Source organism: Geotrypetes seraphini, chromosome 8 (assembly GCF_902459505.1).
Source record: "Geotrypetes seraphini chromosome 8, aGeoSer1.1, whole genome shotgun sequence".
NCBI lineage: Eukaryota > Metazoa > Chordata > Amphibia > Gymnophiona > Dermophiidae > Geotrypetes > Geotrypetes seraphini.
In genome coordinates this window covers 115,181,833-115,197,806 of record NC_047091.1, presented here as the reverse complement: position 1 = coordinate 115,197,806, position 15,974 = coordinate 115,181,833, and the positions used below count along the sequence as shown (strand labels likewise).

General features: G+C 42.6%; 1 protein-coding gene across 9 annotated transcripts in view; it reads right to left on the bottom strand.

Annotated features, from left to right (window-relative positions):
- Positions 1-15,974, bottom strand: part of IZUMO4 (IZUMO family member 4) — a 45,350-nt gene that overhangs the window by 27,887 nt on the left and 1,489 nt on the right. For 2 of the 9 annotated variants that reach the window (XM_033956091.1, XM_033956092.1), the window contains exon 1: positions 6,100-6,489. The exons of the other annotated variants lie outside the window; for them this stretch is intronic. In XM_033956091.1, the coding sequence (XP_033811982.1) occupies positions 6,100-6,190 (91 nt within the window). In that variant the 5' untranslated portion in view covers positions 6,191-6,489. Of the gene's footprint in view, positions 1-6,099; positions 6,490-15,974 lie in introns of those variants that run through there. 9 annotated transcript variants of the gene reach the window in all.

Here is a 15,974-nt window from a genome sequence, read left to right as displayed (position 1 = left end):
GTCTAACTATACGTCCTGCCGATCTGATCATCCAAGTCGCTAAATCGTCCATCTTTATACCACATTTTCGTCCAACTTTTTGTCCAAGTCAAAAATGCCTAGAACAAGCCCTATTGGACGTTGGAGGGGTCTGCAAAGTAATGGACTGAACACCCAGACATGGCACCTAAATAGTGGGGTACTTTACAGGGCACTGCTGTGAACTTCACAAAAAGGGTGCCATGTCTTCTCCTCACTACAGCTCCCTTATAGGTCATGGTGAGCCTCCCAAACCACCTCCAGAATCCCCTAGACCTGCTTATCTACCACTCCAATAGCCCTTATGGCTGCAGGAGCCACTTATATGCCAGTCAAAAAGGGTTTTGGGGTATATAGGGGTGTGCACATTTTCATTATCAATGCAGTGATTACAGGGGCTTATGGGCATGGGTCTTTCACTCCATGGGTCCCTAACCCACCCCCAAGACAGCTTAAGCTGTCTCTGTGCTGGACGACTAGGCTTTCCTATGTCAGGCTGCCAGGTGATGATGGGCTGGAGGCTGAATTTTAAAGGTGTGATTATGATTTTTATGGGGTTGGGGGGGTCGGTGATCACTGGGGTAGTGTGTGGGGGTCTGTATTATGTGTTTGCAGTGCTTATCTGGTTACTTTAAATGGTCTAAGTCACAACGTTCAAGTTTTGTCTATGCTGGGCTGTATAACTTTCGGTTATACATGCTATACGACTAAGTCTAAGCTGGCCCACGTCTCACCCAACTCCCACCCTCAACACTCCTCCTGAAATGCCCCGTTTAGCTTTGGTCGTTCAGCGGCACTATGAAGGCCTAGGCCATTTAGAAATACGTCCAAAATCCGTTTTCATTATCGGCACTTGGACGTATTTTGACAATGTTCATCCAAGAGCCCACTTAGGCTGGTTTTTGGACGTTTTTCTCTTTCAATTATGAGCCCCCTGGTGTATAGCTTTTCTTGATTATGTTGTTTTTTTTTCTAATTGCCTCTTCTTGCCTGCACCTGTCCTCTTTAGTTCTACCACTATCCTCTGGAGTCTGTACAGTCATTTGAAAATACATAGGATAATAGCAGCCATCTTGTATTCATTAAGAAATGCACAGTAAAGACTTACATTTATAAAATTATAGTAGTAGCCACTCTGAAATCCTGTGTGGGTGAGTGTGCCATAGATTACCTACATAAATAATTTCTTGAGGCAAAATAGTTCAGGATGGTCATGATGTCAGAAATGGCATCAGACCTACTTAAACTCATCTGATATCTTAGCCCAGGGGTAGGGAACTCCGGTCCTCGAGAGCTGTATTCCAGTCGGGTTTTCAGGATTTCCCCAATGAATATGCATTGAAAGCAGTGCATGCAAATAGATATCATGCATATTCATTGGGGAAATCCTGAAAACCCGACTGGAATACGGCTCTCGAGGACCGGAGTTCCCTACCCCTGCCTTAGCCTCTGCAGTTATTTGATTTGTGGCATTGTTCTTAAGAACATGGCTTTCGGAGTTTTGGGCAGTCTCCTATCCTGTTAATATCAAAATGTCCTTCCTACAGCCTGACAGCTAGAGAGGGGATATGAACAGGCTGGTCCTGGTCCTGGTGAACAGAACATTGTGTAATATGAAACTCAGGCAACTGAACAGCCAGATCTGACAGCCTGTGCACTCTTTGTGTCAACTAGGATTGTACAGCAGCTTGGTGGTGATGGAGTGGGGAGCAGGAACTCAGCAGCAGAATGTTTACAATTTACATTTTATTTCACAATTGCTATACTGCTTAACAAAAGAACTCAGAGATTAACAATGCAAAATATAAAAAGAAAAGAACTGTTAATTAAATAACAACCCACCCACCCCTCCTACAAAACCGTAGCGCAGTTTTTAGTGCTGGCCGTTTTGGTAACAGCTCTGACGCTGAGCATCATATTTTTCCTTTGTACTTCATCCTCCTGAACTAGTATGCCTTGAGAGAGACTGGTAGCTGCTTCCCGCAGGCAATGTACGCTGAAGAGATGGCTATGTGAATCCATCTAGCAATAGAGGCCTTAGATGCCAGCTTGTCAAGCTGAGAGTGACTTGTAAGCATGAACAGATGGTCAGAAAGTCAAAAGTCATTTGTCCCTGCTAAGTACTGGAGCAAAATCCTGCAGATGTCCAGCTTCTTCAAAACTCTTGTCAGACTCCATGGATTGAAAAACAAGCAGACAAACCTCCTGGTTGACACGGAAATCTGACACCACCTTTGGAAGAAAGGAGGGCACAGCATGAGAGAGACACCATCATGATTCTGAGGAAAGACTGCAGGAAAGCACCTGCAGCTCCGAGATTTGCCGTGCCAAAACAATCTCATCCAGAAACACAGTTTTAACTGTGAGGTCCAAAAGGGAAGCATCTTTGAGGGGCTCATACGGAACTCTAGCGAGACCCTTTAGAACAACATTAAGGTTCCAGGTCGGAAAGGGACGCTACAGTGGAGGCCTCAACCAGAGAGCTCCCTACACGAATCTGATCACATCAGGGTGAGCCGTCAGTGAAGACCTGCAATCTTATGTTAGGAACCAAGAAAGTACCTTGAGAGAAGCCACAACCAAGCCTTTTTCCAGTCTAGCCTGAAGAAAAGCCAGGATGACCGGAATAGGAGCCTGAAGCGGTACTATCCAGTCCTTATCACATCATTGCTGAAAGCCCAACAGGCCTTTGCGTAAGCTGCCAGAAGAGAGGGCTTTTTCACCCGAAGCAGTGTGGCAATAACCATGTCGGAATAGCCTTTGCTGAAGTGCTTTGGATTCTGCTTGGAAACTGGCTCCTGAGAAGACCGTGATAGAGAGGCAGGAGATCTTCATCCTGTTGAAGACCTACTAGGTCCGCATACCAAAGCTAGTGTGGTCATTCTGGAGCCACCAAGATCATAGGGCCTGGATTAAGTGCAATTCTGCAGATGACCTAGCCCACCATGGGCTAATAAGGTAAAGGAGACCAGTGCACAGCCAGGGTTAGACCAACACATTCATCCCTGAGCTTCCTGGTTCTTCCCTTCGACTGAAGAAGCATTTGGCCTTTTTGTTCTTGGCTGAAGACATTAAATCCATCATCATCCAGCCCCAGTGCTGTACAATTAGATCGCTTGCAGAAGAAAACACTGGAGGGAACACTAGGTTCTGTCTCCATATGGGAGATGCTCAAAGCTGCAAGTATTCTCACTTCTGCAAGTCTAGTTCACGGGAATGAACTGATCACAACACATACGTAATCCAGAGTAGAAGTGACAGAAAGGCTATTAGCAATTCTAAAAACTATTGGGGGGGGGGGGGGTTCCCAGTTTGGTTTAATACTTCTGGTTGGAGCAATCTTGTCCAAAACTGATGTGGTAAGGTCATGCCAGGAGGTTAAGACTGTCCCCCTTTTACAAAACTGTAGCGTGGCTTTTAGTGTTGGAACTTTTATCGCTGTGGCTGGCGCTAAAAACCGTGCTATGGTTTTGTAAAAGGGGGACTTATCTATATCTTTGCCTATGGTTTCTAAGCGGTCCATAATTGCACTCCTGAACTCTTCTGCTGGGTTCTTGCCATGCTTTACCTTGGATGTGTCTACTACAGGTGTTATAGGCAGCTTCAGTAAGAAATTTAACTGGTAGTTCATCTGATCAGGTGACGGGTTCCTATGTAACATGGTCTATCAAGCTTAAATTTAGATTTTTAGATATATCAGCTATGAAGTCTAGACAGTGACCACTTATGGGTAGGACTGCCTAGAAAAGTAGTAAAGTTGAGTTATTCCAGTAGGTTTTTAAACGTGCGTCTTTTGGGATCATCTTGTATTTCTAAATGTAGGTTTAAGTCTCCTAAAACTATTAATTGACTAAAGGTTGTGGCATAATGAGAGATCAGATTAGACGGTCTGTCCTCTACCTTTTTCCAATTACCAGAACATTTGTACATTATTAGTATTCCTAAGTCTTTTTCTCCTTCTAGATTTTTCATACTGCAGACCCTGTCCATTACTGCTATCTAATAATGTTAATGAAAGAAATCATTTATATGAGACCTCCACCTCTCTTTGCCTTTCTGGGGCAATAAATTTCTTTGTATCCTAGTGGGCATAAGTTAATTAGGACTGGGAGTTATTGTCAGGAATCCATGTTTCTGTTATGCATGATATCAGGTCGCTCAGGATCAAGATTTAGTACAGGCTGATCATGTATTCGTGTATAACCCTCTTCTGAGGGTAACTGTGAGTTACATGTGACCATTTTTAAGTTCTTAGATACTTTACGTGTCTAGGTGCTTTGAAAAGAGCCCCCTATCTCCTGGGCAATGTGGCTGGGCCAGGTACTCTTTTTCTATAACCAATTACTCTCCCTTTTACTAAATAAAGGTAATGTGTGTTAACAGAATTAGCATGCACTAAGGGCTAGGAAGTCCAGAGGTATAAAAAAGGATTCTTAGCATTTAATGCGCTAATTCCATTAGTTCAGAGTTTCTCAATTCTTCAAGCCAAGTACCCTCTAAGTCTAACAAATATCAACCGAGTCCCCCTGCCCAAGCTCTGCTCCAAACTCCTCCACCCCAATAATAATAGTACTAATTGTAATGCAATTTCTACCATCCATTTTTCATATATACACAATAATCTTATTAATACATAATGGTAACATCTTTACATTTCCCCCATACGAGCCTACCGGATGGATATTTCTCAGACTCATCAATGCCCTAAATGTTTGCAAGTAAATGCATCCTTGGGCCATATGTTTTGGTTTTGCCCTGGTGTCCTTCAGTTTTGACATTGTTTGGGATCTTTCATTTCCACTCTTTGGGGTCGACGGTGGTCTCCAGCCCCTAGAGCGCTTTTTGGTTTCCATGCTGTTGTCTCTCCCAAACCTAAAGGCATGTCAGCCTTTTTGGCTAGAGCCACATTGTTTGGTAAAAAAGCAATATTACTACAATGGCTAGCTAGCGATGCCCCGACCTACAGCCAATGGAAATCTTTAATGATCATCCATGCCTCTTTGGAACGTCGGCACTTCACTGATCTTGATTCAGGACCAGGCCGAAGATTTACTGTGATTTGGGAGCGCTTTTGGATGACTCTTACTCCAGCGGCCAGGAACAGACTTTTGAACTCCTAATTTATTTATTTATTTATTTATTTGTATTTATTTTTTTTATTTCTTCAGGGATTTTCTGTTTGGGGTTATGTTGGGGGTTGGGTGGGATGATTCTGATTTTGTGCAAATATGTCTGTATTCTGTATTGTTTATTCTGATTGTTGTTGTTTTTTGCACGTTAAAATGAATAAACACATTTAAACATACATAATGATAACCACAAAATTAAAAAACACAAAGTATACTGTACGCAGAGAAAATGTTAATTAACATTTATATTCGGGGGGTTTTCAAAGAGATCAAGGCAGATGATTTTAAAATATACAATGTCACCTCAGTAACAACTATAGAAAAATAAGTCAAATATAGTGCAAAATATAGACAGCAAATATAAATTCTCAAAACTAACACATTTCAATCACTAAATTGAAAATAAAATCATTTTTCTTACCTTTGTAGTCTGGTGATTTCATGAGTCTCTGGTTGCACTTCCTTCTGACTGTGCATCCAATATTTCTTTCTTTCTGCCTCTTGCATGCTTCCTCTCCTCTGGACCTCATTCCCTCCACCCAACCAACATCTATTTCTGGCCCTCCATGAGTCCAACCTTTCTTCCTCTCTCCTCCACCCCCATTGGCAATATGTCTCTCTCTCTCCCTTGCTGCAAAGGGAGAGGGGATAGAGAGAGCTAGGGTACATCTCTTCCACTCCCTCTACTGCCACATCCAACATTCCAGATAGACTGTGAGCCCACCGAGACAGTCAGGGAATTATACTTGAATACCTGAATAAATTCATGTAAACCGTTCTGAGCTCCCCTGGGAGAATGGTATAGAAAAATGAATAATTAAGTATCATAAATCTCCAGCATAGAACCTATGAAACACATCTATGGTGCTACTAGCCATGCATACTATTATTCTGATCCATGAAAGTCAGTGCCTGCTCTGTATTCATGACACGGAGTCTAACGCAAGTTTACCTGGTTTGTACATAAACTCCTTGTACACACTGTCAATCTTTTCATATACTTTCTTTGCAACAGAACGCAGCTTATCTTGTGCTGGTAACATAGAGAACAGATAAATAAATCAACTACTTTCAAAGCCTGGCCTTTCAGTATAAAACTCAGGTTGTTTTTCCAGTATTCACAGTCAATGAGTGTTTGTTCAAACAACGTGGATGGGTGCAGTGGTGTAGTGAGGGTGAGTAGCGCCCATACCCTACCCTCTTCCCCACTGCGCATGCGCGCCCCTTCCCCGTACCTTTTTAACTTTGGTGCAAGTAGCCACCCACTTACCGTATTTCCCCGCATATAGGCCGCATAAAATGCCTATGCATGTTTTAAAAATGGTAGATAAGCCTCCCCATTGTATTAGCCACGGCTTATCTACCAGTAAGGGGCGGCCTATACAATTTTAAAAAATCATCCCCTCCCCCCCTTGCCTGCCTCGCTGGACTCGCTGCTCTTCAAATCGTGGTGGTGCAGGGCAGGAGAGATCTTTTCAATCTCCAGCCCTGCTCTGCTTCCTGCATGCCTTTGCCATCAGTTCTCACGAGACTCACAAGTCCTATGAGAAGTGACGGCAAAGGCATGGCAAAGGCATGCAGGAAGAAGTGCAGGGCTGGACTGGAGATCGAAAAGATCTTTCCTGCCCTGCACTTCCGCGATTTGAGGCACAGCAAGTCCAGCAAGGGAGGTAAGGGGGTGGGGATGATTTTTTAAAATTGTATAGGCCGCTCCAGTTTTGCAAGCTGCACCCACTGCCCGTATCGACTTAAGTGTTCTCTCTGACATTACTTCCTAGGCGCAGGTCCCGGAAGTGACATCAGAGAGAGCGTCGAAGCCGACGCAGGCAGCAAATTCATGGCTGCTTGCACCAAAGTTAAAAAGGTATGGAGGAAGGGAAGGGGCACGCGCAGCAGGAAGAGGAGTGAAAAGGTGCCAGAGAGTGGAGGGGTGCCAGGGGTGGACCACCCCCCTCCCCTTACTATGCCACTGGATGGGTGGTAGAAGTTGAATATTACAAGCAGTTTTTCAAGAAAAATCCTGATTCACATATCTGCATCTGGAAAAAAAAAAGACAAGTTTCAAGAGTTTCCCCTGAAAAGATGCTATAGGTGAAAAGAACAGTCTGAATAGAACCTGTCCCATCTTTGCACCAAGTCTGAAAACACAACAAAACATATGCAAAATGCTGTCATAGGATTTACACTATTACACTAATCACAAAAAATAAAAATCATATATTTATATTTGCATGGAGACTTCAGATGTCTATGGTGAGCTATTAGTGCTCCTCTTCCTATGAATCATTTCTATAACACTACTAGGCATACACAGCACTGTACGCCTTATATGAGCTGCTATTTCTGTCCCTACCAGGCTCACAATCTAAGTTTTCTACCTGGGGCAATGGGATGCCAAGTGACCAACTCAGGGTCATAAGGAAGCTAGAGTGGCTGCTTTAGGACGAGGGAGTTATGAAAAAGTGGGGTTTTAGTCTGTTCTTGAATACTACCAGAGATGGGGCTCGATGTACCAACTTAGGAAGTCTGTTCTAGGCGTACGGCGCAGCAAGAGAGAAGGGATGTTGTCTGGCGTTAGCGGTGGAGGAGTAGGGCGCAGACATGAGAGACTTGCCCAATGATCGGAGTTCCCGGGGAGGAGTATAGGGAAAGATAAGGGAGGAAAGATAATGAAGAGCTACAGAGTGAATGCGCTTGTAGGTCATTAAGAGGAGCTTGAACTGTATGCGGAGATGGATAGGGAGCCAATGAAACGACTTGAGAAGTGGGGTGATGTGAGTCAAATATGTCATGCAGCAGCATTTTGAATGAATTGAAGGGAAGATGTGGTATAATGGGAGACCAGTAAGAAACAGGTTGCAGTAGTCTAGGTGAGAGTTGATAAGGGCATGGATAAGGGTTTTGGTGGGGTGCTCAGAGAGGAAGGGTCAAATTTTGGCAATATTAAGAAGAAAGAAACAGCAGGTTTTGACGGTCTGGTGGATTTGTGCAGATAAGGAGAGAGAGGAATCAAAGAAGACCCAGCGGTTGCGAGCTGACAAGACAGGGAGGATGATATTGTTATCCACTGAGATAGAGAGCATGGGGAGAGGAGAGGTAGGGTTGGGTGGAAGGATGAGTAGCTCATTCTTGGCCATGTTCAGTTTTAAGTGATGGCTGGACATTCAGGCAGCAATGTCAGACAAGCAGGCTGAGATCTGGACTTGGATTCCTACAGAAATTTCTGGTGTGGAGAGGCAGATTTGGGAGTTGTCACCTTAGAGGTGATATTGAAAGCCATGGGAGGAGATCAGAACATCAAGGGAATGGGTATAAATGGAGAAAAGAAGAGGTCCCAGGACAGAGACCTGTGGAACGCTGACTGATAGCGGGATAGCAGTGGAGGAAGATAAGAAGAGAAACAAGAAAGAACAGGACCCTGAAATCCAAGTGAGTACAACGTATCGAGGAGAAGGCAGTGGTCTATAATGTTGAAAGCAGTGGATAGATCAAGAAGGATGAGGACAGAATAGAGGTCTTTGGATCTAGCCAGGAACAGGTCATTGGAGACTTTGGCAAGGGCAGTTTCCGTGGAGTGTAGGGGTGAAAGCCTGATTGGAGTGGCTCAATGATAGCTAGGAATGGCAGAAAGTCTAGACAACGGCGGTAAACAGCACATTCAAGGTGGTAAACAGCATGTTCAAGTAGCTAAGAAGGGGATGAGGGAGATGGGGTGATAGTTGGAAGGGTAGGAGGGGTCCAGTGAGGGTTGTTTGAGGAGAGACGTAACTATGGCATGTTTGAAGACATCAGGAACGGTTGCTGTGAAAAGCGATAAATTGAGGATATGGCAGATAAGAGGGATGACAGTCAGGGAGATATGTGGGGCAAGCAGCAAGTTCTTGGATGAGCACTGAGAGTCAAATTCTGTAAAGGACGTCTAACTTTAAGCATCCATAATGTGGACATCCATCGACTTAGGCATCCAACTAAAGTGGATAATTCCAATTAATGACTTTAACAAGCATTTAATTGGAACTTAGATGTCCACATGCTGGATTCAATTCTCAAAATAGACGTCCACATTTTCGTGGATGCCTATCGTAAAAAGTCACGCCTAAAATATAGGCGTGGGCATGGCATAGTGTGGGAGTGGCTTCGATTTGGATGTCCATTTACAGAATCACATGCCGCTCAGTGCCCGAACGTGTCTACCTAACACCTAAAATGTAGGCGTTGCAAAATCAGGTCTACTTTTGAGCATGAGCTGGGCACTAGGTAGACACGAGTTAGGTGGACGTCACTTAGGCGTGTCATGAGCATCTGCTTATAGGTGAATGGGGCTTTTATTTTTGGGGTTATAGAGGACGCCAAGTTGATATTAAGCTCAAAATATGTTTAATAATGCATTACTTAAGCAAAGCACATGAAAAGAAAATATATATTTATTTAAAAATTTAACTATACGGTTTACAAAAATTACAATCATAACAAGTTAAACACCACATACAGACACGTTAAACACCACATACAGACACACACAAAAAAAAATTTACAGGAAAGTGCTAAAAAATAGAAGCTTTAATATGCAATATATTTTTTGAATGTGCTTTACTTAAGTAATGCATTATTAAACATAAAAAATAGAAGCCCCGTTCACCTATAGGAGGATGCCTCAAGCACACCTAAGTGATGTCTAATCACGTCCATCTAACTGAAGCCTATCTAGCGCCCAACTCACACTCAAAAGTAGACCTGCTTTTGCAAGCAGCCCTCTTACTAAAAATAAAGGATTTAGTATGCAATATCTATATATACAAGTGTTTAAGCCCGTTACATTAATGGGTGCTAGAGTAGATGTGTCTGTCTGTCTTTCTTTCTCTCTCTCCCCTTGGCCGCTTTCTACATTCAGGCCCAACAATTGTCTCTTTCTATTCCCTCCCTCCTTCCTTCCTATGTCCTTAGTGCCCCAGTGCCTCCTTCCTATGTCCTTAGTGCCCCTTCCCATTTCCTTAGTGCCCCCAGTGCCTTCTTCCTATGTCCTTAGTGCCCCTTCCTATATCCTTACTATCTGAGTGTGTGTGATGCAATGGTTAGAGCTACAGCCTTAGCATCCTGACATTGATGATTTGAATCCCACTCTGCTCCCTATGACAGAAGCAAAATAAAAAAAGGGTTAAAAGATAAATAAAATATAATAGTGGTGCCAGCAATTCACTGCATACAATTTTCATGAAAAACAGCATAAAATTGTCATTCTAATGGCATCATGAGATGCAATAACATTATAGACGTTGTGAAGATGTATATGTGACGCCTAAAAGTTGATTCTGTAAAGGACAACTAATTATTTAGACACATCTAGACTCGCTGAGCGGCACTGAGCACGATTATCTATAGTACGTATGTGCGTTATAGAATCGCGCACAGCATTTTCCTGCTGGACATCTAAAAATTGCCTAACTTTCATATGTCCTTTACAGAATTTGGCCCTGAGAGCTCACCATAGACATCTGAGGGGGTTTTTCCCCACACAAAATAATTGCATATTTATATTCAAAACTGTTTATTGGTCAAAAGGAAAAACATAGTACAAATGCAATACATAGAAAACAAGTAACACTGACCAAGTTTTATAATAAAACAAGCACCCCCTACCCCCCACCCTCAACATAAAAAAAAAAAAAAAAAAGACATGGAATAACATTACAGGAACTGAATCGGACAGGGCTACACAATCAAATATTCAAAACATGGCTACGAGCATACCCGGTCAAGAAGACCCAAAAAGGCTCCCAAATAAGCTGTAAAGTACGTCCCTGAGCAGAATCCATCTCATGAATATGCAATCATTCCATCTTTAATTGATAAATCACCAAAGAACGCCACTGCGATAATGTGTGTGTGTGGGGGGGGGGGGGTTACATCCATCCAGTGAACCAAAATTGACTTTTTCCCCAACAATAATGTACGCTTCAGAAAAAGACGAATACGTCTCGGTATAGGATGAGCCAATAAGGAAGTAGAAAAAAGCATCTTCGGATGAGGCAGACATCTAGTATTCCAAAGGCGTGCAATATGTCGATGAAGAATGGTCCAAAATCGAAACACCACAGGACAAGAATAAAACATATGCCTCAAGGTGGCATTCACCCCCCCACATTTAGGACAACAAGAATCTAGATGAAGGGCCACACGATAAGCCCGAGCCGGAGAAATGTAAATACGCATCAGCAGTTTATATTGCAATTCAATCAAAGGAATAGAAGCCCAGGATTGCCGCAATGACTTCAAAAAAGACCGTAATAAGTCAACTGAAATAAGAATTCCCAAATCAAGAGATCACCGGTCACTCAATGAAGCAAAATCATATTCCGGGGCTTCCTCCAACAAAATTTTATGATAAAAACGCAAAGGAATTAAAGATTGCGCTTCCAAACAACAGGCCTCCTTCAGAGAATCAAAAACAGACATCGTTAAAGTTTCAGATGGTAAAGTGCGAACATAATGTTGCAATTGCAAATAAGGAAACACATCTCCAGGAAGGAGCCCATACTCCTGGACCAAATTAGGAAATGGACACAACTGTCCAGCAGCAGTAAGAACATGATGAAGATATACCACCCCTTTCCCAACCCAAGAATCAAACAACGAGGATTCCAATCCCGGGACAAATTGCGGATTACCTTTGATGGTCAATAAAGGGGAACTCACGGAGGAAAGTCCAAAAAATGCACAAGTCCATTGCCAAGCCTGATGAACCGAATGGTAAACAGGATATTGGGACAACACCCATGTTAAATACCGAACGGGAGCATGCAAAAGAGTACTAACAGTGTAAGGAGCAAGGAGTTCAAGCTCCACAGGTGTAATAGAAAAGTAAGAAGTCCCTCTATACCAATCATTAAGATGACATAACTGACAAGCCATCGCAAAATTATGAATATTAAGCAATCCTAACCCTCCCTTATCTCGAGACAATGTAAGAGTCGTATAAGAAATACGCGCACGTTTACCTGACCACAAAAAGTGCTGAATAGCTCTCTGAAGACGATAAACCGAAGAACACAATAATGGCAACATTTGAAAAACATATAACCATTGTGGTACAACAATCATATTAAATAAAGCAATACGACCCATTAAAGTGAGGGGAAAGGATTGCCAAATACGTAATTTTGTTTCTGTGCCCTGAAGCAGCGGCTCCAAATTAAGCAAAGGTAAATCAGACAGGGTCCCAGAAATCCATATACCCAAATACTTAATCTTGCCATCAGCCCATTTAAGAGGAAAAGGGCCTTCCCAATCAGTTTGCACCGATAAAGGAATCGCTAAGGCTTCCAACTTATGAGCATTTAATTGATATCCAGAATAATAACTAAATTCCTCCAAAACCCCCAAAGCATGCTGTAAAGAAGACTGTACATTAGTTAAGACCAAAAGCACATCATCTGCGAAGGCCAAAGATTTAACTAAGCCCAATTTAAATTGGACCCCAACCACATCTGGATCATTTTGAAGGGTTCGCAATAAGGGTTCAAGATATAACAAAAACAACAAAGGAGAAAGGGGACACCCCTGTCTCGTTCCCCTGTGAATTAAGAAGGGAGCAGAAATACAACCATTTACCAACAAAGCCGCTGAAGGTGACACATAAAGGGCAGTTAACACCTGTCGAAACCACCCCTGAAGGCCCATATAATCTAAGACTTGAAAAAGATATGCCCAACTAACTTGATCGAATGCCTTCTCCGCATCTAACCCTACTAAAATTAAAGGTTCCTGTACAAGCTGACAATGCGCTACCGACAACAGTACCTTCCGCACATTTAAAACAGACTGCCTTCCCCTAACAAAACCAACCTGCTCTGCACAAATATAATCTGGCAAAAAAGCAGCCAACCTAGTTGCCAAAATCCGAGATAATATTTTCAAATCCACATTAATGAGAGATATAGGGCGGTAAGAATCAGGACGATGTTCCGGTTTACCAGGTTTAAGAATCAATGTAATCAAAGCCTGATTAGCAGGGGCCGGAAAACCACCTGCAGTAATGCCAGCAGTATAATAATCCATTAAGGGATTCGGCACCAAATGCCAAACAAGCTTGTAAAAGTCAGAAGAATAACCATCCCTACCGGGAGCCGTACCACTCTTCATCGCCCTGATCGCTTTCTGAATCTCTAAACCAGAAATAGGACTATTTAAAGCAATTAAATGACGAGCACTAAAGCACGGTAACCCCGCATCAGCCAAATAATCAACCAGAGGCGGACCAGACTCTAACGGTGTTTCCGCATAGAACTGACTAAAATAATCATAAAAGACCCTTGCGATATCAGCAGTAGATGTCACTCTATCACCCCCCGCGGATTCCAAAAGCGAAATAAAACTCCTTCTATTAGCAGCATTCAAGATATTAGCCAAAAGACGACCCGGTTTATTACCATATCAATGATACGTATGAGCCCTAAAATAAAAAAACTGTTTTCCTCTGTCATGTAAAAGGGCACTAAGAGCTGCTCGGGCGAACAAATAATTTTCCTTATTATGTACCGTGGGAGAGGAAATATAAACAGATTTAAATCGTTTACATTTACGCTCCAAAGTAATAATACCCTTTGTTAATCTTTTTTTACGAGCTACCGTGTAGGCAATAATGTCTCCCCTTAAAACTATTTTAAGAGTTTCCCAATAAAGCAAAGGATCATTACGATGTTGTGCATTAAAACGCTCAAACTCTTCCCATTTATTATAAAGATAATTTTGAAAATGTGTGTCAGACGCCAAATACGCAGGAAAACGCCACGCCAAGGACGACGCAAAAGCGGGTCCCCCGGAAACTGAAAATCCGTCCAAATCAACGAATGATCCGAACACGCCATTGAACCAATTACTGCCTCAACAACATAAGAAAATAAATCATGCGTCAAAAAAATATAATCAATACGAGACCAAGTTTCATGGGCTCGAGACAAATGTGTATAATCAGAATCAAAAGGATGTAGTAAGCGCCACGGATCCAATAAATGTAAAGCCAGCATAAAGAAGGGTAACCCCTTTCTATGTCCCATAACCGGAGTGCCACTACCCTGAGTACGATCAAGGCTAGGATCTGACACAAGATTAAAATCCCCTAACACCACCAGAGACTCCCCCAAATAAGGGGATACCAAACCAATCAATTTTTGAAAAAAAGCATGCTCGTAAACATTCGGAGCATAAACAACCAAAAGATACAAAATACTAGTTTGATATTTAATACGTAACAATAAATATCTACCATAAGGATCCACAGACAGGCAATGGACTTGGCAAGGGAGATGTTTCCGAATCAAAACCGCCACCCCACTACCCTTCTTATTTTGATTAGATGCAAAAAACACCTCACCAACCCAATCTTTTTTCAGTTTAACATGTTCTACTGCAGATAATTTAGTTTCTACCAAGCATGCAATATCCACTGCTGTGCGATTTAAATATGTCAAAATTTTAGAACGTTTAATTGGAGAATTTATACCTGAGACGTTCCAAGATGCTAACCTAAGAGAACTAGGAGACTTCATTACAGCCTAAAAATCCAAAAAACAAATAAAAACCAAAAACAATACAAGTAATAATACAAAATAATACAAGATCTACCAGACCCCAGCCCCTGTCTGAGAGACCCCTGTAAAGTAATAATAAACAATCCTCCAAGAATGCTCCTGCCCACACAAACCCACACCACTACCATGCCTCAAATAATAAACCAAAACCCCACCAAAATAAACCCAACCCAACAAATTCCCATAAACTCTCAAACATCCCACAAACATCAACAATCCCAACCACCCCCGATCCATACCCACAAATAGACAATCCACCCACAGCATCCCCCCAACCAAAGCGGAGAGAAATGCGGAGTCACGCTTGGTGCTACAGGGACCCCATGCCCCACCGACCCAAAAACCCAGCAATCATATGAAAAGGAACCCACCACCCAAAAGAATCCACCAGGCCCATACATAATAAGCAACAGAATAGAAAAACCCAAGTCCTCAATAAACTTAAATCACTCCTGGTACCCTCAAAATCAATGTCCACAATGGATAACACAGTCAGGTCGTTGACCTACCATCCACCGGATGTGAATTAAGAAAATCCTGTGCCTTTTTAAAAGAATTAAAAACAATCCACTGGCCCTCCGAAAAAATCTTCAATATGGCTGGATACAAAAACATAAATTTCTGCTTCCTCTCAACCAGCTTAGAACAAACTGCGTGAAAGGGCCTGCGTTTATCCATAAGGGCAGCAGAATAATCCTCAAATATACGAATAAGATGATCTTCATATTTCACTTCACCACGCTTAGATTTATATTGCCTCAAAACTTCAGCTTTATGAAAATAATTATGAAATTTCACCAGCACCAGCCTGGGACGAGTCTCCCCTTCATGACGACGGCCCAGGCGGTGCGCCCGCTCCAAGCGCACCACACCAGAGCCCGCAGGAAAACTGAAAGCCTGTTGAATCCAATGCTCTACAGCTCCAAGAAGAGCAGAATCAGTAATGAGTTCAGGTAGGCCAAGAATACGCAGATTTCCCCGCCGAGAACGATTTTCAAGATCGTCTATTTTATCCGCTTGAGCTCTGGCCAAAGTTTGTAAAGCAGTTAACTCCGCCCAAAATCCATGAGACTCGTCCTCGACGGTGGAAACCCTCGATTCCAACTCCATCGTCCTCCGAGTGGTGTCAGTTAACAATTGCTCAAGATGAGACATATGCCCCGATAGTTGTTCGAATCGCGGCTCCAAAGCCGACACCATTGCCGCAGTAAGATCCGCCAAAGCAGATTCAGAAAATTGG